The following is a 22270-nucleotide window of genomic DNA, read 5'->3' as shown; positions in this document are numbered from 1 at the left end:
CCCTATACAGCTGCAGCAAGACCTCCCTACTTTTATATTCAATCCCCCTCGCTATGAAGGCCAGCATCCCATTTGCCTTCCTGACCACCTGCTGCACCTGCAAGCTGGGTTTTTGCGACTCATGCACAAGGACCCCGAGGTCCCTCTGCACCGTCGCCTGCTGCAGTTTTTCACCACGTAAGTAATAGTCCTTCCTACCATTCTTCCTACCAAAGTGGACCACCTCACACTTGCCAACATTAAATTCCATTTGCCATTTCCTGGCCCATTCGCCCAGCCTATCTAGATCCTTCTGCAGACTCTCCACACCCTCCGCACAATTTGCCTTTCCCCCAATCTTGGTGTCATCAGCAAATTTCGACACCCTGCACTCGGTTCCCTCCTCCAGATCATCTATATAAACGGTAAATAGCTGAGGCCCCAGCACCGACCCCTGGGGCACCCCACTACTCACCAACCGCCAATCCGAATAGCACCCATTGACCCCCACTCTCTGCCTCCTATTTGACAACCAATCCTCTATCCACGCTAACACCCTACCCCCAACTCCATGTCCCCTGACCTTCTGCAATAACCTCTTGTGAGGTACCTTGTCAAACGCCTTCTGAAAATCCAGAAACACCACATCCACCGGCTCTCCTCTATCCACTGCCCTAGACACATCCTCATAGAACTCCAGTAAATTTGTCAGACACGACTTCCCTTTAACGAAACCGTGTTGCGTCCGCCCTATCAAGCAATTCCCTTCAAGATGCCTCGCAATTTCCTCCTTAATGACGGATTCTAACATTTTACCTACCACAGACGTTAAACTAACCAGCCTATAATTCCCCGCCTTTTGCCTGGCACCCTTCTTAAACAACGGCATAACATTAGCCGTTTTCCAATCTTCCGGCACTTCCCCGGAATCCAGCTCTTTCTATGAAGTTGACATTCATCCAAGTCTGGAATACTCTGTACTTGGGTAACTCATCCATTGCTTCTCCTTGCACTCACAGGTCAGGAAGCTGTAAAGAAATCTCAGCAACTGACAAATAATCCTTTCTTCCCAATTATAGTTGTCTTTCCCTATTTTATCAACTGCATTAGCGTATATAATTCCCTCCCTGACGGCATTGTGGGTCAACCCACAGCACATGAATTGCAGCAATTCAAGAAGGCAGCTCACCACCACTTTTTCAAGGGCAACTGGGGATGGGCAATAAATGCTGGCCAGCCAGTGACGCCCATGAACGAGGAACATAGATAAACACATGAGGGATAAATGAATAGAACGGCATGTTGATGAAGCAGGATAGAAGAGGCTCATGTGGCCTGTTTCTTTGCAATATGAAGTAAATTGCTTCATTATAATCAGATAACTGATGGCCAATGGTTCACAGTCAAACTTTGAATACCAGACCCACAGTTTTCAATAATAAAATGCACACATAGAACATTCCTTCTGCAATGTTCCAAAGCACTTTATAAAAAGCAACTCCAATCAGAAATTGGAAAACTAAGCAGAAAAGACTGAAAGCACGCTGATAACAACAAGGGAATTTTCCTTTCCCGGCTGCCATGGGAATGATAGTGGGCAGGCGCGGACAATGCAAAGGTCCATTGACCTAGAGTGGGATTTTCTGGTTGAGTGCGGCCAGAAAACGTGTTTTATTTTTAGAAAGGGCGATTTTTGAAGTAAAAGGTGAGAGGTTACAAGATGAGGGAGTCATGAGAGAGGGTGCTGAAGATTAGGGGCAGTGGCAGAAAGAAGAGCTCTGATAATAATATAGACGGAGAGGAATGGAGTACGACAACTCCATAAGACATGGGAGCAGGATTAGGCCACTTGGCCCATCGAGTCCGCTCCGCCATTCAATCACAGCTGATATTTTTCTTATCCCCATTCTCCTGCCTTTTCTCCTTAACCCCTGATCCCCTTATCAATCAAGAAACTCGCTTCCCTTCCTCAGAGAGGCTGTGGATATATTTAAAAATGAACAAGACTTCCCCAACTCAATACTCAGGAGGAGGGGGAAAACAAGATGTTTTAATAAGCTAATTAGCGTTCAGTGCAAGCGACTGATTTGGTTCAGAGTTCAGGAATTAGCCAGATGTAGCTGAGCAAAAGCATTGCAATCACAAACTGGAGTTCCCAGATCAACTGAGTATCAGCTGTATCTGCACATTGCAAGCTGCAATTTCAGCTGCTATATCCTGCCACTGTACTACTGGCACCTTAAATGGTAGAACTTATCAAGCAAATCTGGTAGTGATAGCAGATTTTAATTACTTTCCCCAATAGTCTCATTGTGCTAGTTTTCTGCTAGCACGTTTCATACAACCACCGGACTCCTGGGATAAATCAGACAACCCCTAACAATAGCTAGAAGTCCATGCACAAACCAAACAGCTCAAAGCAGCCTACAGCGAACTCCATTGGTCAGTGGTGCTCTGAACATTTTTCTTTTGTTCCTTCTCAGCTTAAAATTCACCATCCTCGCTCCTCAATGTGCTGAAAGCAAGACTTATCACGTAGCTCTCTGCTCAAACCTAGCACCACGGTTTTTTGTCCCTCGTAGAATCTACAGGTTTTTAAGACTGTCACCTAATCACTACTTTGCCTAATCTTCTCCCTTCCTCCTGACAACCTCGGTGGTCGCCTGGCTGCTAAATACGTCTTGGCACTTCACCCAATTCTAGGGATTGTTAACATTTGCCAAACTAAGCAGGGAGTGCAAATGCTCGAAGTATGGATTTCAAATGATGAAACTTTGGCATTCAAATACAGGAGACTGTTACAGCAAAGCAATTAAAAATTATAAGAATCAGTTAAAAAGAAACAAAAATTGGAAGAAAAATCCAAGTGATTTGGCGCCATAACCCTTCACATAATAAACAGAAGGGGAGAATTTATTCAGTCCATCTCGACCATCGATCCAAAGGGACCCCCACTGCAGCATCCATTTAAATTACTATAGTTCTTGTTTCTGATTGCTCTGCAAAGAAGTCCACTCCATTTTTTACATTCAAATAAGTTTGAGCTGAACAGTCTCAAACTTACTTTTAATTAGCTCAAACACATGTCACCTCAATCATCACAATTAAATCAGAAGTAATTTTCCACTTTTTTTTGTATTATTTGCTATTTTATAAACCTCTGCACTGTCACCTCTCAGCTACCTCATTTCAAAACTGAAGAGAGCCTTTTCCATTCCTCAGATCTCTAATACAACAGATTAACTTTGTCAGTCTTCTCTGAACTCCCTTCCTTGTGTCTCAGTGACCTCACCTGTAAACAGAATGATGAGGCCTGACCATAGCATTATCGAGCTTGAACATATACTCTTAGGGCATTGAGTCTTGAGAACTCTGAGTCTGTATTTGATGGAGTTTAGAAGGATGAGGGAGGGATCCCATCAAAACTTGCAGAATATTGAAAGGCCTGGATAGATTGGACGTGGGGAAGATGCTTCCATTAGTAAAAGAGAGTAGGATTCGAGGGTTTTAGCCTCAGAGTAAAAGAACGACCCTTTAGAACCGAGATGAAGAGGAATTTCTTCAACCAGATGATGGTGAAATTTATGGAATTCATTGCCACGGAAGGCTGTGGAGGCCAGGTCATTAAGACAGAGATAGACAGGTTCTTCATTGGTAAGGAGATCAAGGTTAAGGGGGAAAAGGTGGGAGAATGAGGCTGAGAAACAAATCAACCATGATTGAATGGTGGAGCAGACTTGATGGGACAAATGGCCCAATCCTGCTCCTATATCTTATGGTCTTATTGCTCTTTGATTCATCATTGCTCGCTTTGTTCATTGCTGTTTGGTAGAGATTGGATGTGTTGGATAATGAATCTACACTGATCCAGAGATCTTTCAACTTTATATCCCAAACTTTTCCTGTACTTTAAGGGTGCACCTTGCCTATGTGCATTCATGCCAGTTGTCCATGTTTGAGCCTGTCAGCATTCTGGAGGCTCACTCATAAGTCCTGACTAAAACCAAGTAACTCTCCACTCAGTGCTGCTTCTGTATAATCCACTCATTTCCATCTCACCATCACTCTTAACTTGGTTCATAACTTTGGCTTGTTGAAAGCCAAAGTGATTCTCATAGAATAGAATCCATATAGTACAGAAGAGGCCATTCAGCCCAATGAGTCTGCACTGTTGCATGACAGTATCTTATCCCAAGCCATCCCCCTCGCCCTATCCCGCGCATTTTCCATGGCTGATCCATTTAATCTGCACATCTTGGGATGCTAAGGGGCAACGTAGCATGGACAATCCCCCTAACCTGCACAACTTTGGACTATGGGAGGAAACCGGAGCACCTGGAGGAAACACACGCAGACACAGGGAGAATATACAAACACCACACTGTCACCCAAGACCAGGATTTTTTTTATATTCATTCATGGGACATGGGCATCACTGGCTGGCCAGCATTTATTGCCCATCCCTAGTTGTCCTTGAGAAAAAGCGGTGGTGAGCTGCCTTCTTGAATCGCTGCAGTCCGTGTTCTGTGGGTTGACCCACAATGTTGTGAGGGAGGGAATTCCAGGATTTTGACCCAGTGACTGCGAAGGAACGGCAATATATTTCCAAGTCAGGTTGGTGAGTGGCTTGGAGGGGAACTTGCAGGTGGTAGTGTTCCCATTTATCTGCTGCCCTTTTCCTTCCAGATGGAAGTGGTCGTGGGTTTGGAAGGTGCTGTCTAAGAATCTTTGGTGAATTGCTGCAATGCATCTTGTAGACAGTACACACTGCTGCTACTGAGTGTCGGTGGTGGAGGGATTGAATGTTTGTAGATGTGGTGCCAATCAAGCGGGCTGCTTTGTCCTGGATGGTGTCAAGCTTGAGTGCTGTTAGGCAAGTGGGGAGTATTCCTTCACACTCCTGACTTGTGCCTTGCAAATAACAGATAGGTAATGAAGTCAGGAGCTGAGTGATCCGGGCAAAACCCAAACTGGCCATCACTGAGCAGGTTATTGCTGAGTAAGTGCTGCTTGATAGCACTGTTGCTGACCCCTTCCATCACTTTACTGATGATTGAGAGTAGACTGATTGGATGATAATTGGCCACGTTGAATTTGTCCTGCTTTTTGTGTAGAGGACGTACCTGGGCAATTTTCCACATTGCTGGGTAGATGCCAGTGTTGTAACTGTACTGGAAGAGCTTGGCCAGGGGAGTGGCAAGTTCTGCAGCACAAGTCTTCAGGACTATTGCCGGAATGTTATCAGGGCCCATTGCCTTTGCAGTATCCAGTGCCTTCGACAATCCTTTATATCACGTGGAGTGAAGCAAATTAGCTGGAGACTGATATCTGAGATGCTGGGGACCATGGAGGAGGCACTTCTGGCTGAAGATTGCAGTGAATGCTTCAGCCTTATCTTTTGCACTGATGTGCTGGGCTCCTCCATCATTGAGGTTTGGGATATTTGTGGAGCCTCCTCCTCCAGTGAGTTGTTTAATTGTCCGCTACCATTCTCAACTGGCTGTGGAAGGACTACAGCACTTAGATCTGATCTGGTGGCTGTGAGATCACTTAGCTCTGTTTATCTCTTGCTGTTTTTGCCATTTGGCATTCAGCTAGTCCTGTTTGGTAGCTTCACCAGGTTGACACCACATTTTTTTTAGGTGTGCCTGGTGCTACTCCTGGCATGCTCTCCTGTACTCTCCATTGAACCCGGGTCCTTGGAGCTGTGAGGCAGCAGTGCTAACCACTGTGCCACCAATGTGCCATCAGTGGGAATTCTTAGATGAAACATACAAACTGCAGAATTATCCAACATAACTGAGGAAGGAAGAGAGAGAGAGAGAAAAAGATTCAAGCATGGACTAAGGTAATGAGGGAAGTGAGGGTGAGTGGAGACTGGGACAAATGCCAACCTTAACTGACAGAGAGAAAAAGAACCGCATGTCCCGGAGAAGTAGAGAGACCGCAACGTGGACATTTGCAGAGTGGGCAGAGGATGTGAAGAGTGTTAATTTGATCTGAGGAGCAGGGAGGAGTAGGACAATATGCCTCTTGGATTGAGAGGTTGGAGGAAATAAAGTGTCTCTGAACCGGATGTGGTGTCAGGACAGATTGAATGAAGTAAACTTTCAAGAAATAATTGTCAAGCCTTGTTTGGTCTGAAAACTATATAGCTCTTATTTTTCCTATACTTTTTAAACATTTGAAAAAAAATCAATTGTCTGAAATGCAAAGCTTTAAATTATTCACAAAACAGTAATTTTAACACAACATTTTGCAGGAAAACACACGCCAGCCCCTTCCCCCACCCAAGCTGAAGACGCTCAAAAGACATCTACCTTCCAAGAACTTTCAGCAATTCCATCTCGAACACCAACCCAGTCTTCAACAAGTAATTCCACATCCAATACCACCCCAAATCTTCTGCAATTCCATCTCCCGCACCCCCCCCAGTCTTCAGCAATTAATTCTTTCTCCCGCACCATCCCAATCTTCTGCAATTCCATCTCCAGCACCACCCCAATCTTTCCCTCCCCACAAGTTTTGACCTATCTAGATTTCCTGGAAGGCAATCTGAGCACACCACAGTTTATGTTACTGGCTTCTTCCTGAATTGTCAATGTTTTAGGAGATGAGTCAGCATTTTTGAAGCTATTGTTTAGTTTCCCTTTTTTCCAGTATTCATGTTCAGAATTTTACAACTGTCCATGTTAAAATTCTTCTATTATTCTACTCAGTTACAAATTTTATAGCTGGCACACAACATGGTTTTGTGTCACAGAAATTATATTTGATTAATTTATGAGGACAGTGTTTAGCACTGTGCCTCACAGCGTCAGGGACCTGGGTTCGATTCCCAGCTTGGGTCACTGTCTGTGCAGAGTCTGCATGTTCTCCCCATGTCTGTATGGGTTTCCTCAGATGCTCCAGTTTCCTCCCACAGTTTGAAAAACATGCTGGTTAGCTGTATTTGCCATGCTCAATCCCCCCTCAGTGTACCCAAAGAGGCGCCGGAATGTGGCAACTAGGGGATTTTCATAGTAACTTCATTGCAGTGTTAACGTAAGCCAACTTGTGACACTAATAAATAAACTTAAACATTAAACTTTATTAGAGCTCCAAAGGAAGTATCATGGATAAGGGAGACCTGCAGGTGTGGTATATTTGGGGTTTCCAAACTGCATTTTATAAGGTGCCATATCAAATGTTACAATACAAAATAAGTGCTTATGGTGTAAGGGCTAATGCCTTATCATAAACAGAAAGATTGGTTAGCTAACAAGAAACAGAGAATAGGGAGAAATGGGTCTAGTGGAGTGGCACAGGGATCAGTACTGGATCTTCAACTATTTACAATCGCCATCAAAAACACTTGGGGTGAATGGGATCAAAGGCTATTGGGAGAAAGCAGGATTAGGCTATTGAGTTGGACCATCAGCCTTGATAGTGATGAATGGCGGAGCAGGCTCGAAGGGCTAAATGGCCTCCTCCTGCTCCTATCTTCTATGTTTCTGTGATTTGGATAAAGAAACAGAATACACGGGTAGATAAATTTGCTGATGACACCAAAGTAGGTAGGAGATGAAAGGTGTGAAGAGGACATAAGGAGTCTGCAAAGAGATATAAACAGGTTAAGTAAGTGGGTGAAAATTAGGCAGACGAAGGGAGTATCACATAGGAAAATGTGAACTTGTCCACTTTGACAAGAAGAACAAAAGCAGTATATTATTTAGATAGAGACAGACTGCAGAACTCTCGTGGTGAAGACAACCAAGTGTCCTAATACATGAATTGCAAAATGTTAGTTTGCAGGAACAAGTGATTAGAATATTGTGGTTTATTGCAAGGAAAATAAATGCAGGGAAAAAAAAGTTTTGCTACAGAGCTTTGGTGGGAGCACATCAGGAGTAGTGTATCATTTTGGTCTCCTTACCCAAGAAATTTAGCAGTTCAGAGAAGGTTCACTTATCGGATTCCTGGGATGAAGGGCTTATCTTAAGAGGAAAGGCTGGACAGGTTAGGCCTATAGAAAAATGAGAGGTGAACTCACTGAAACAAAAGATCCTGAGGGGACTTCATAAGGCAGATGCTAAAAGAATGTTTCCTTTTTAAGGGAGAAATGAGAACCAGAGGACATGGTTTAAATTAAGCATTCTCCCATTTAATTCAAGGATTAGGGGGTTTATTCCCCATCCCCTCCCCAAGAGGTCTGTATAGTGGAAATCTCTTCCCCTGGCAGTGGTGGAGACAAGGTCACTGAATATTTTAAGACTGAATTTGATAAATTCTCAATTGACAAGGGAGTGAAAGGTTGTAGGGAGTAGACAGGAAAGTAGAGCTGAAGCCACATTCAGATCAGCCACGATCTTATTGCATAGCAGAACTGGCTCGAAGGGCCGAATGGCCTATTCCTGTTCCTAGTTCATGCGTTTATATTGTGTAATTCCAGAGTGACCTCCACAGAATTAACTGCAAATTTGACCAAATTCCATTGTTTCTAAGAGTGCGGAAGAAGCTTACAGAATCAGTCTCGGGGATGCGAAACTTCAGTTCGGAGGATTTGCTGGAGAGAAGGCGGCTAAGGGGAGATTTGATCAAGATGTTCCAAGTCAAGAGTGGACTGGACAGCGTAGATAGGGAGAATCTGGTCCCACTCATTAAAAGGGCAGATTTCAAGTGATTTGCAAAAGAATTTTGCGTGTTGCAAAAAAAAACATTTTTCCACGTGAGTGGTTGGGTCCTGGATTGCACGGTCTGGAAGTGTGGTGGAGGCAGCTTCGATCTGGAACACTCAAGAGGGGAAATGATGAAAGCACTGAGCCATAATGCTCACTTGGAGAACTAGTGCAGGCAGGATGGGCCAAATGGCCTCCTCCTGTGCAGGGCCAATTATGTGAAGTCACTTATTTTTCTTACGGATCGCAAGACAGATTTCTGATATCCCACCCAGGCACAACTTTGCTAACAAGTACCAGCTGCTTTCAGCTCTGCAAGGGACAATTTGTGGCCATTAAATGCATGTTGGCATCTGAAACATCCAGCCAATGGATATAAATCTAGTAGTTAGCTACCGAAAGAGACAGTGTCAATGTCATGTCCTTGGCTCATCACTATGTCTGCGCAGGAGCGCCATCGTGAGCCATAGTGCGGCTTGCTTTCGCGTCTGTCAAGGGCACCGGACTGGTAAATAAGTGTTTTACCAGAAGCAGCAGGTATGTACCTTCAACACAGAACTGCAGTGGTTGCACTGAAAACAAAACCTTAGTACGAATGTACATTAAAATCTCTTCTCGAACCTTAAACAAGCTGTAGATAACTGATTCAGGCTGGGGTGAAAACGCAGGTTTACTGGAAAACTGATAGGAAGCTGCCAGCTACAGCCTGTCGCTCAGGCATGGAAAGGACTTTAAAAGATGGGAAAATCAGGGCCTCAAATTCTCTGTTAAAAAAGGAATGGACTCAGCAACTGAGATAAAGTAAAGTTTATTTATTAGTCACAGGTAGGCTTACATTCACACTGTAATGAAGTTATGTGAAAATCCCCTAGTTGCTACACTCCGGCAACTGTTTGGGTACATTGAGGGAGAATTTAGCATTGTCTACGCACCTAACCTACAATTCTTTGCACTGTGGGAGGAAACCAGAGCACCCAGAGGAAACCCACGCAGACACGGGGAGAATGTACAAACCCCACACAGACAGTGACCCATGCTGGGAATTGAACCCAGGTGCCTGGCACCGTGGGAGCAGTAGTGCTAACCACTGTGCCACCGTGACGTTCCAATCGAACACGGTTTAAAGATTTCAGCTGAAGTCCCACATAAGGTGAGTTCACTCGACAGTTTTAAAATTTAAAACACTGCCGGTGTTTTAAATTTTTAAAAAAAGGTTGCTTGGCCAAAAGACGTACAGTTGGCAACCTTCCCCCTTTAGACCAAGAGCCTGTGCTCTTGTTTAGAGAATAGAATAGGTGCAATTGACAGGGAAACAGAAAAAAAAGCAGAGAAATGAAATATCCAGCCTGGGTGTGCAAGACAGAAAAGTCAAAACAATCCTGAAATCTGGAACTTGGTAAGAGCGGGTGTTTCACTGCCATCTTTCCACGGCATGTGAGCTTCTCATCACATTAAGCATGGAATACTTAACAAATGACTGGCAAATTAGTTAGAGCAATTTTAATAGAAGCTGAATACTGTCCTTTCGCAAGTGCAATTCCGGCATTTCTTCTCTCAGTAGGTTTAATAATATATACTCTTCAATTAGCGCAACACTGCAGGATGTCCTTTCACTTAATTACCATGGAAACACTGAAGCTTTCTATGACTCTTTACTGCTTTCTTATTTTTTTAAAAAAATCTGCTTTTCTACTTATTGAAGGAGTGGGGGAATGGTGGGGGTAGCAGGGAGTGGGGAGGGGGCTGCAGCCTCCCCCTCCTTTGCTTCTTTTCTCTCTCTCTCTTTCTCCCCACCCTCCCACCAACTCCTGCTCCTCTTGGCTCCTTTCCATCTTCCCTTCTCTGTAATAAACCTGTCAAAAAGCATCACATCACACTCCTTTTTGCACAAATCCAGATTATTTCAATACTTTTTCATTTTGATGATCACTTGTGTGCTTATGCTACTTTAATTGCTTACCATTTGGAAGAAAACTAACATCTATGTAATTTAGAGAACACACACTCCGTCATTGACCCTTGTTAATTTTATTCCTCACTATTTAAGTGTTTAAGGGCGCAGTGACAGACCTCAGGCACTCCTGCCACATTAAAGATGGATATGTAATCAGGGTCATCGCTGATGTCTCTCTAGACTCAACTGTCAATTTCCGCTTCCCACCTGGGACCAATGATCTAAAATTATTGTTGCCAATCGTGACTACAACATCTGCACCTGACAGTGAGAAAATTTGATGCTCCGCACTCTACTCAGCCCCTAATTTCAGCAATGTTGTAATGAGGAATGTGGGTACATCGTGATATTAAAGTGCAGAGCTCCACCAGTGCTACTATGCAACAGCTTGTGTAGTTTCTGAGGGCAGCTCGATTGTAAAATTCATATCTTGGTTTACAAATCTCTCCATGCCCCAGTCCCCCTCCTCTCCACAACCTCATCCATCCCCTACAGCGTTCCAAGATCTCTGCACTCCTCCAATTCTGGCATTTTACACATCTCTGGTTTTAAACGCCCCACTATTGGCAGTTATGTCAGCCTTCGGCTTCAGAGTTTCCTCTTTAAACCACTGGCGCAACCTTATCAGCCGATCACGCCACGCTCCTGCTGCAGCGAGGTCGGACAATTTGGCGCCCAGCCAAATCTCCGTTCACTGCAGAGGGATGGGAAAGTCCCAGAGCTAGAGTTCTGACGAAGTGCCATCCAGACTCGAAATGTAGGCTCTATTCTCTCTCCACAGGTGCTGTCATACCTGCTGAGATCTTCCAGCATTTTTTGTTTTTGTATCATGAGGCACCGTTGGAGTAGTTTCTCTTCCACCCTACCTCCCTCACACTTTATTGCCCTTTTTCTCCACTCCTATCCTCTCCTGAATATTCTGACTTTTTAACCTGGGTACAATTCCATGGGCACCCATTGCTTACCTTGTCCTAATAATTACTGTTCATCTGCAAAAAAAAAGACAATGAAAACTGGCAGACTGTGTAATCGGTGAAGACTAGTCCAACAGTGACAGTACATCCATATTTCCACAAGGAAATGGTCATCAGGAATTCTGGTCAATTTTCCCTTTCAGCCAAAGGTGCTGAGGCACATCATTCCACCCTGATGATGGCCCCAGCCGACATTAACCAATTCTTTGCTGATGGGACCAGTCTTTATGCTGTAGCTGCTTCCCCCAAATATGCAGACTAACCTTTGAGCCATCAGGATTGGAGTTATTAAAGAGTTGATGGATGTTAGTTGAACATCAACTTAAAAGTCTCATAAAAAAGGTACATGCTTATCAACCTCAAAGCGCAACACAAGAATATAAAGCATAGGAGTAGACCAATCAGCTTGCTGAGCTTGATCCACCATTCAATGGGATTATGCTAGATCTCCTGCTTCACATTAGTTTCCTATCCCCATATCATTTCAGATATGTCGAAATCTATCCAACTCAGTCTTGAACATACTCAACGACTGAACCTCCACAGCCCTCTGTGCTATAGGATTCAAAAGATTCACCACCCACTGGAGTGAAGAAATTTCTCCTCACCTCAGTCCTAAATGGCCAGTTCCTTATTTGGAGACCGTGTCCCCTGGTTGCACGCGCGCGCACACACACACACACACACACACACACACACAGAGTCAGGGGAATGATCCTTCCTGCATCTGTCCTGCTGAACTCTAAGAATTTTGTACGTTAGCATGAGGTCACCTTTCATTCTTCTAAACTCCAGAGAATAAAGGCTCAGTCAACTTAAACACTCCTCAAAGGGAAACCCTCCCTTCTAGGTGTTAATTTAGTGAGTCTTTGTTGCACTCGCTTTACAGCGAGTATATCTTTTCCTTAGGTAATGCAGCCACAACATGGTGCAAATCTCCAGGTACAATCTCATGAAGGCTCTATATAATTGCAGCCACGGATTTGATAAGGAATAACACATGGCTAATACTGCAGGAGTTGTGTTATTGCCACAAAGTTTAAAAATTGTCAGGCAGATCGTAAAGAAGTGGGATTTGGTTTCCATTGTAATTACAGATTTTCTCGCGCCAAGATAAGGATAATGTAATAGCAACAAAAACAATTGGTCCTTGAGGTGTGGCCAAGTCACAAATGAAGCAATCACTGAACAAGGGATCAGCACAGAGCTGTTTGAGGAAGTGGATGCAGTCCATAACTGTACTCTAATCTATGCCAATGGTGAAAATGGAAAATGTGGGAAAATTATTTAGTTAAAAATAGAATTGAGAGTTCTCAGGTTGATTCCCATCTTGTTCAATTGATAGTCCAACATTATCAATCAATAAAGCGGTTTAAAATTTTAAGTTTGCATTCTGCGACTTCCCTATAAACTGCAAAGAAATGGCAATCCTTGACATATTGCGTGCCAGAAGCGTGTTGAAGGAAGTCTACAATTATCTAAATCCCACCCACCAATGGTTTCTTCACCCCTTCCAAAAATGAAAATGTGAGAAACTAGAGCAAAGAGAAAGGCAACGACAGACCACCCAGAACAGTTAAAAGACAAGGCATCTTCACCCATTTAACTGTGAAATTAACTCCATACACATGGAATAAATTGAATCCCGGAACACACGGACAATCAAAAAGACATTAGTGGTGAAATTTGATTGCACAGTTTTCACATATAGTTCTTAAACATTCTCAATCTAAATCATGCTGTTTGCATGGTGAAGAATGCATTCAGTGGTGGCCCACATAAACAGTCACTGCATTTCATTCTGTAAAAATACTTTGATGCGATAAGATGCCATTTAAACCCCAATAATAATGTCAAATTAGAAAGTAAAGGGCTGAAGCTTTCTTCTCTGCCATCTCATCCCACTGTTCAAAGGTCAAAATGTGAACTCTGACTCCAAGATGTCAGGAAAGAGTTTCTATCACAAGTGACCTCTAAGGACACCAGATTTCTGAGCCTCTCAGCTGCTGCCGACATCACACGCTGCCAATAAAAATGATGAAATGGTTCAAAATCAATCAAAGCTCATTACTGACCACTGTCTGAAAGGTAAACAAATGCCCTTCAAATCACAGGTGGAGACAGAGTGTGCTCTGGTGCCTAAAGCAGAACAGCAGCAATTTAACCTTAACTGCCTCAACTGAAAATGGAGGTTTGTTGTTTAGAAAATATTCTCTATGGTGTACAAAAGTAGACACAAAAATCACCCCATTCAGCCAAAAATAAATGCATTCAATGGAAAGCAGTAATGACATCACATGAGTCTAACATCATAGAATCACAGAACCCCTACAGTGCAGAAGGAGACCATTTGACCCACCAAGTCTGCACCAACCACAATCCCATCCAGGCCCCACTCCCGGAACCCATTAATCCGCTGACACTCGGGTCAATTTAGCATGGTCAATCAACCTAACCTGCACTTCTCTGGACTATGGGAGAAAACCAGACCACCCAGAGGAAACCTACACAGGGAGAACGTGCAAACTCCACATAGACAGTGACCTAAGGCTGGAATTGAACCCACGTCCTTGGCACTGAAGCAGCAGTGCTAATCACTGTGCCACCATGCTGCCCGTTCCTTCAGGGAACATCAACATTCCATTTACTGCAAAAGTTGAAAATCAGCTGGAAAGTTAAAAAAAAGACTACAATTAGACACATAATATACATGGCTGTTTTAGTAAACAACTAAGTGCAGTAAGATCCAGCAAGATCTAACAGGAAAGATCACCTAGAGTCCTCAGTTATAATACAGCCTCTCTTCACAAGTTTATTCAACACATTTAGGAGATATATCTGCATTCACAATTCACAAACTATGCAATTTCAATATGCACAAGCGTTTAAATTGCTTCACAATTCCTGGCACCCCTATACAGTGTGCCCACACTAGACTGCGAGGTAATTGAAGAAAGCTTCATCATCAATGCTTGACATGGCAAGTTTCTGCTTCAGACATCTGCCCTCACCAGCTTATTAGCAACAGAGAGCAGAAAACAGGCCTTCTGCCCAACCTCTCTGTTGGAAGAAGGCAAGTTGAATCAAAATGATTGGCATTTCTGTATTGTGCCTACTTGGATTGTGAATAGCACTAAGCAGTTGAGACTCAGTTAACAAACCTAGTCTGGTGAGTGTATGCTGAGCTGTAAAACATAAGAAAGTAGTGGTTACAGTTCTGTCACTAATGGTTGGAGCAATTTGAGATGATAATTAAGGGCATCAGAAAGACATTAAATTAAATGTTTTTATTAAATTATATTGGCTTAATTAAGTTTTCACCAAATACATCAGTGCCAAAATGCTAAATAATTCTCTGGATAGCATTTGTCAAACACGTTCTGCAGTGGGTCACAGTTGTAAAAAAATCACTATGTTTAGTAAAACAATGTCCAGTGTGGTCAAATGACTTGGCTGACCTGTGAAAGGTCAAGAACCACAGCTTTAAAACAGCACCATAGCAAATATTAGGACTCATGACTGGGTGGGGGGGGGATTGTGTGTGAAAATCAAACTGTACGCTGGGCAAGGTGGGGGAACTTGAGAATCAAACTAGGAGTCCAACACTTTTCCAGAAAATGCACAAGGCACAAATCCAGCCTTTAAACAGATTACATGCTTCATCTGCTTAGACATTGATTCCAACTGATGCAAAGATTTGTTGTATTTTTCCAAGATCCTCAACATCTGGGCAAGATATTTTTTTTATGTATAACACATGATAGCTCAAGTTATTTCCTGCAAACTGTGGTGATTGCATCATTTTTCTTATTGGTAATTTTCCCCCTTCAAGCCAAACGACCCCTATTTTTCCCAGTTGGCCCAGCCTCGACATCATTTACCGTGGAGAGTCGGCGACCTCTTCCCTGAGTTGGACGAACGATGGAAGCTGAGGTGCAGCAGCAGGGCCTGAGCTATGCTCCAACCTCCCTACTGGTTGCACAGCCTGCAGTCTATGTTTGCTCGTCCATACAGTAAAGCTCAGACCATGAAGTGAGCACAGTAAAAGGTCTGAACCTACATCTTCCCTCTCCAGGGCTAGCAATAGTCCACGTCAACTTAATCCTTTACCATCATGTGTTAACCAACTCCATTGAGTGTTAACCACATCAAACATCTTCCAGCACCCATTACAAATAAACAAACACGAAGTAAAACCAATTCTTTAAAAAAAAAGGATAGACAGTAGTGATTTGAGAGGTATAATCTCCTCTTTGAGGTCCAAATAAATCTTAGTGCATAAATGTTTTTAAGCACAGAGAACAGAAATCAGTGCAAATGAGGCCCTTGGATTGTTTGGGCCACTCTTGTTTTTCCTTCCTTTTGTAAAAAACAAAGCAACTTGCGAGGGGAGGGTGTTAGGTGTGAGAAATGCAGAGTAATAAACTATATAAGGTTTTATTGGCCTGATGCTGAGATCTGAATGCCAGGATTTGATTATTTTGTTTTATTTTCCAACCACCCCCCCCCCCCCCCCTTCACTTTTGAAAATGAACATTCCTGCCTTCAAAATAAGAAACCGTTAGAAGGAAAGAAAGCTGGTGATTTCCTTCTGCACCACCCCCCTTACCCCGAAACTCCCTTCCACTGGACTAAGTGAGGAGATTGGGGGACCCTGTTACACACATGGAGTTGCGGGGGGGGGGGGGGATAGTTACCAGCTACAATCATGGGGTTAAAGTTAATGAGTGCAGTAGCTGAATGGCTTGGGGGGGATGTGTTAGATGGGCGATGCCAGAAATCCTGTACTCACTCCACTCTTCCCAGGCCCCACACTCCTTCCAGCTCTCTTACAGCAAGGGGTGGGGGGGACAAAAAAAACTTGGTTCTGTAACAGTAATTAATCCCTACGCGGGTTACACATCAGCCGGACATTAAATGCTCCTTCAGATGCGAAACCTTCATTTAAAAAAAAAGTAGAATCGAGTCGAAATCTTTCTTATTTTTTTTAAAGAAATGCACGTACACCGCACTTTGGAAAGTTTAAACTCGGGACAAAAGTTGAGATTTCCTCGCCCCACCCCTCTGTCAACATTTCTAATGATTCAAATAAAGGGGGAGAGAATAAAGGAGAGAGGGTGAGCCGCTGGGGTTGGTGCAGACAGAGTTAGTGTACTCACCTTCTCTCTCTTGCTGTTTGCTGTCATGGTGCGGGGCTCCTGGACTGCGCTGCTGGTTAGCGGCTCACTGGCCGGTCCCGGCACCGGCAGATCTCGCCATCCACTCGGACAAAAGCTGCAGTGACTGGGCTCAATGAGCCGGCCTCTTCTTCCCCCCGGATTCTCCCTCCCTCTCTCTCTCTGATGCTCCTCTGTGCGTTTATTAAAAGTTCGCCATGTTGTTCCACATACTTTTCCCCTTTGGCAGCAGCAGGATCCGTCCTTCCTTTGCTCAGGCTCTGCGATGTAACGGATATGGCTGCGGGATCCCGTGTTGCAAACGCTCAGCGCTGCTGCCCGACCCCCCCCCGCCCAACACATCCCCAAACCAATCAGCCCCGAGTTCAGCAAATACCCTCAGACTCAACTAAATACCCCCAGACTCAAATACCCCCAACCTCAACTAAATACTCCCCATATCAATACCCCAGCCTCATCTAAATACCCCACATCAATAGTCCCAGACGCAAATAAATACCCCCACATCAGTATCTCCTGACTCAAATGCCCCACATCAACATCCCCACCTCAACTAAGTACCCCACATCAATATCCCAGCCTCAGCTAAATACCCCACATCAATATCCCAGCCTCAATTAAATACCCCTGCATCAATATCCTCAGCCTCAACTAAATACCCCACATCAACATCTACCTCCTCACTAATAAGACCATAAGACATAGGAGCAGAATTAGGCCACTCAGCCCATTGATTCTGCTCTGCCATTCAATCATGGCTGATATTTTTCTCATCTCCATTCTCCTGCCTTTTCCCCATAACCCCTGATCCCCTTATTAATTCCCTTATTTGCAGCCACAACCCCAAGTACTCCACATCAACAGTCCCATTAATTCTCCCAAACACATCATCTAATGCCCCAACGGGCAATCAAATACCCTACACTAACCCGCATGGTCTCATTAAACCACCGACACATAACCTCCCAAATATCCCACAGCAACTCATATAATTCCATAGCCACAACTCCAATGAGTACCCCGCATCTTCCCCCACAACCCATTAACCCTTCCCAATGTAGCCATAACCCACTATCAAATACACCAAACCTCAAGGACATTGTCCTCTGAAGCACTATTTCCCCCTCCCCTGCAATGCAGCCCCAACCCTCAATCATAAACCCCATCACCAAATGAATGTGGCAGTTGCCCTGAAGAGTGGGGAGGGGGCAAGAAGGAGAGCTGGAATAGAAAGTGGAAAATGAAGGTGAGAAAGAAGGATGATAAAATGGATGAATGAGATGAAACAAAATAAATGGGAATGGGGTGAATGTGGAGGAGAGAGTTCATGGTCTGAAGGTCTGGGACTTGATGATCAGTTCATAAGGCAGTAAAGGGCCCAAATGGAAGATGAGGTGCTGTTCCTCCAGTTTGCCTTGGGATTCGCTAGAACAGTGCAAAAGGCCAAGGATGGACATGTGGACAGGAGACCTGGATGGTGTGTTGAAGTGGCAAGCGACAAGAAGGTCTGGGTCCTGCTTGCGGACGGACCGAAGGTGTTCAGCAAAGCGGTCACCCAGTCTATGTTTGGTCTCTCTGATGTAGAGTACACCGTATTGGGAGCAGCAAATGCATTAGACCAGATTGAAGCTGCTTCACCTGAAAGGGGTGTTCAGGACCTCCTGTATATGGTATCACACTCCCCTTAGGCCGCTGCAACTGTTATCAGGTGTTTCTAAATCCCTAGCAAACAATGACACATGCCCATGAGATCCCCAGCAAAAGGTAACACACTCCCCCAGGGTGCCCTGTAAATAATGATAGTCTCTCAAGATGCTATAAATGATGACATCATCCCCTGAACCCCTGCAAACATTTACACGCTCATCAAAAACCCTTGCAAAAGATGGCAGACTCCCCATAGACCTCTCTCGCCAAGGTCCTCTGCTACTGTTGACACTCCTCTGGTATTCATCTTACCTTCTGTATCAGCTAACTAAAAAAAAATTTCCTATCACAGACAATGATTTATATTAGCGTGCACTAACAATCTGCAATTAATTCAGTACAAAATTCTCATGAAGGTAACCAGGGTTTTTGAGACATCCTCTGGGGTCCACAATTTGAATACCCAACAATATCCACAGAATGCCCAAACCTCAAAAACCTCCAGTATTCCATCAAACTCTTTCAACTCCTTTTAAACTATCTCTCAGATTGACAACCTGATACCTGAACTCTCCATCAGACCCCAGATGCTGCACCTCAATCTTTGTTTAATGAAGATTATTTTCACTTCTATTCTGGGAGTTGCAGCACTGTGTGTTCTTACATTTCTTTACATAGTCGAATCCATCACTACAGCTAATTTTCAGTCCCAAAATCTATTTTAAAATTCAATAAATTGCTATTAATGTCAGTGTATATTACCCTCCATCATGAGGTTACCTGTGCAATCCATGTTACAGCCATTTAATTTGGTCAAATTGTACATATTCCCTGCATACTTACCCAGGATACAACTGTCAAGTGTAAAAAGGGTGCATAATGGTGGCAATCTTTTGATATACAGTATTGTGTTTAACACAGAATTCTGCATGTGTTTCTGTTGCTAAATATAACATGACACATCTTTTATAGTGCCATATCAGGTTTGTTGCTCTCAGCCTAGTACACAAGTGACTAGACTGTACAACCTTTTAAGTGCTTTTGAACATCGGAGAATGCCACAGCAAAGAGATCCTGGAGAGTTAGTGATTAATGAAAGTGGACAGGTTTAGAACACGAGGCAGAAAGGATTAGTAGGGAATTTGCAGGAACAGGGACAACAGACACAATCCAGCAAGCCATCTAAAATGGGTGAGGAGATTCATCCCTTTCTTGTGGTGTATTTCAGGCACCCACAAAGGCAAAACATACATAAAGACAATAACAGTTGCCAGTTTGGGGATGGCTCCAGATCCCCAAGGCAAAAATATTCAACTACTGGTAGTTTAAGGGCAAAAAAACCCCTCTACATTCATTCTACAAACAATCAATCAATTAAAAAAATGTCAATAGCTAGATATTTGAAGAAATATCAGCTCATTCTTACATTTACCAAAGGGAGTTTTGCTTGAACGGAGAGAGAAATGGTTAGTGGTTCTAATCTTCGTAATGTTTTTGGCATGGATGAACAGCATATCTTGCTATATGCTTTCAGATATAAGCTTAACTTTTAAAGGGTGAATGGCAAAGTGGGGCAGAATGAGAAGGAATGTTTAATAGGACTCAAGTGCAAGTCAGAGAGGAAAGGAAGAAAGGTAATATCAATGAAAATGAAGATTGAAAAATTCTCATGCTTGACACAAGGACCATCTAGTGACGTACTGCACAGATAAGAACGTTTATTTGCAGGAACTGAAATATTTCTCTATAGCAACCTAATTGGAAAGAATTGAAAATAAAGAATAGGTTCTCTCATCAGAATTTTTTAATGTCATCCTGTAACACAACTTCAGAATAGCAGAATCCCAACGAATAAATATACAGTGGACTTGAAATTGCTGGAATCAATCATTCAGGAGATAACTGGGCATTTGGAAAGACAAAGCTCAATCCACCATTGTCAGCATGGTTTTATGAAGGGAAACTCATGCTTGACAAACTTGCTTGAATTCTTTGTGGGTGCAACAAGGTGGATAGTGGGGAGCCTATGGATTTGGTATACCCAGACTTCAAGAAGGCGTTTGACAAGGTGCTGCATAAAAGACTGATCCAGAAGGTGAGATTGCAGGGGATTGGTGGTGGAGTATGAGGTTGGATTGAGGATTGGCTGACTAACAGAAAGCAGAGGTTCGGAATGAGTGGATCCTTCTCTGGCTGATAAAATGTAACTGGTTGGGTGCAGGGGTCGGTCCTTGGACCTCAACTGTTTACAATCCATATAAATGATCTGCAAGCAGGGACAGAGGGCAACATAGCAAAATTTATGGATGATACAAAAATAGGTGGGAAAGCAGGCAGTGAAAAGGATATAAAGATTCTACAGATGGATATAGATAGGCTAAGAGAATAGGCCAAAATTTGGCAGTTGGAGTTTAATAAGCGTGAGATTATCAATTTTTGCAGAAAAACAATGGAAATGCAAGTTATTGCCTAAATGGAAAACAGATTAAAAATATGTCTGGGCAGAGGGATCTGGCTGTCTGTGTTCATGAATCACAGAAAGTCAGTATGCAGGTGCAGTATGTAATAAATAAGGCAAATGGGATGTTGGCATTTATTGCAAAAGAACTGGAGTATAAAAGTGTTGTTGCAATTGTATTGGGTGTTGGTCAGATCACATCTGGAGTATTGTGTTCAGTTTTGGTCTCTTTATTTGAGGAAGGACGTAGTGGCATTGGAGGCAGTTCAGAGGAAGTTCACCAGATTGATTCCAGGGATGAATGAGTTGACATATGAGGAGAGATTAAAAAGTTTGGGCTTGTATTTGCTAGAGTTTAGAAGGGATCTGATTGAGGTATATAAAATTTTAAAAGGGATTGTTAACGTAAATATAGACCAAATGTTTCCCCTTATGGGGCAATCTAGAACAAAAGGTCACAGGTATAGGTTGCAAGGCAGTAGATTTAAAACAGAGATGAGGAGGAACTGCTTCTCGCAGAGGCTGGTAAATTTGTGGAACTCACTGTCCCATAGCACAATGGAGTCTGAATCGTTGAATGGTTTCGAGAGGGAGATAGATATATTTCTAATAGAGAAAGGAAAAGGGGGATATGTGGTACAGGTGGGGAGGTGGATCAGCCATGATCTGATTGAATGGCTGAGCAGGCTCGAAGGGCTGAATTTGTCTACTTCTGCTCCTAATTCCCATGTTGGCCTCTTATGGAACACCCTAAGGTTCTTCTCAGAATGTTCCTGTTGCTGTCAGTGATTCCCAAGATGTGAACTGATGAACGTTATAATATTGCTGGAGTCACACTGTCCTTAGTGCAACTAATTGTACTGGAGGAACAATAGAGCCAAATAAAACCAGGGACCAGAACCAGGTGCTGCAAGTGGAGCAGAATTTCCAGGCGATATTAAGAATGACATCACTCCAAGATAGCAAATGATAACCATGAATCATAGAAACTGGTAAATAAAACATCAGAACACTTTAGTTTCTGACATATTTTCAACAAATCTATATTCATACTTTAATTTGGACGCAGTGGCTACTAATGATTGGAAAAAGAGCATGTGGAAAAGACTTTGTTGATAATCTTGAATAACCAGTAAATACCAGAGCTGAGTTTATTAAAGAAAGCATGCAAAAGTACCAATGAGAGCATGTAAATTTCCACTGCAGACTTTGATCCTGTATGATTGAATACTGAAATAATTTGTGCTGGAGAAGGGCGAAACTAAAACGTTCTCAATTGTTACGGGACTCTGAACTCAGTTCACCAGCAAAACAACCACAAATTGTTCACACTGAACATTTTATTTGAAAACATTCAAGAAATAATTGTTTTGTCATTACAAGGATGAGTACAACACCTAGAACTAGTGTAAAATCTCGGATGT

The 22270-nt window shown here is 43.2% G+C and overlaps 1 protein-coding gene across 1 annotated transcript in view; it reads right to left on the bottom strand.

Annotated features, from left to right (window-relative positions):
• ttc28 (tetratricopeptide repeat domain 28) overlaps positions 1–16982 on the bottom strand; it is a 723607-nt gene extending 706625 nt beyond the window's left edge. Inside the window, exon 1 of the mRNA XM_080208201.1 lies at positions 16724–16982. Coding sequence (XP_080064327.1) covers positions 16724–16750 — 27 coding nt within the window. The 5' untranslated portion in view covers positions 16751–16982. The remainder of the gene's footprint in view (positions 1–16723) is intronic.
• Positions 16983–22270: the final 5288 nt, after the last annotated feature.

The sequence above is a fragment of the Carcharhinus amblyrhynchos genome, chromosome 20, assembly GCF_965287045.1.
Source record: "Carcharhinus amblyrhynchos chromosome 20, sCarAmb.v2.hapA, whole genome shotgun sequence".
NCBI lineage: Eukaryota > Metazoa > Chordata > Chondrichthyes > Carcharhiniformes > Carcharhinidae > Carcharhinus > Carcharhinus amblyrhynchos.
The sequence above is the reverse complement of the archived record's forward strand: the minus strand, read 5'-3'. Positions and strand labels throughout refer to the sequence as shown.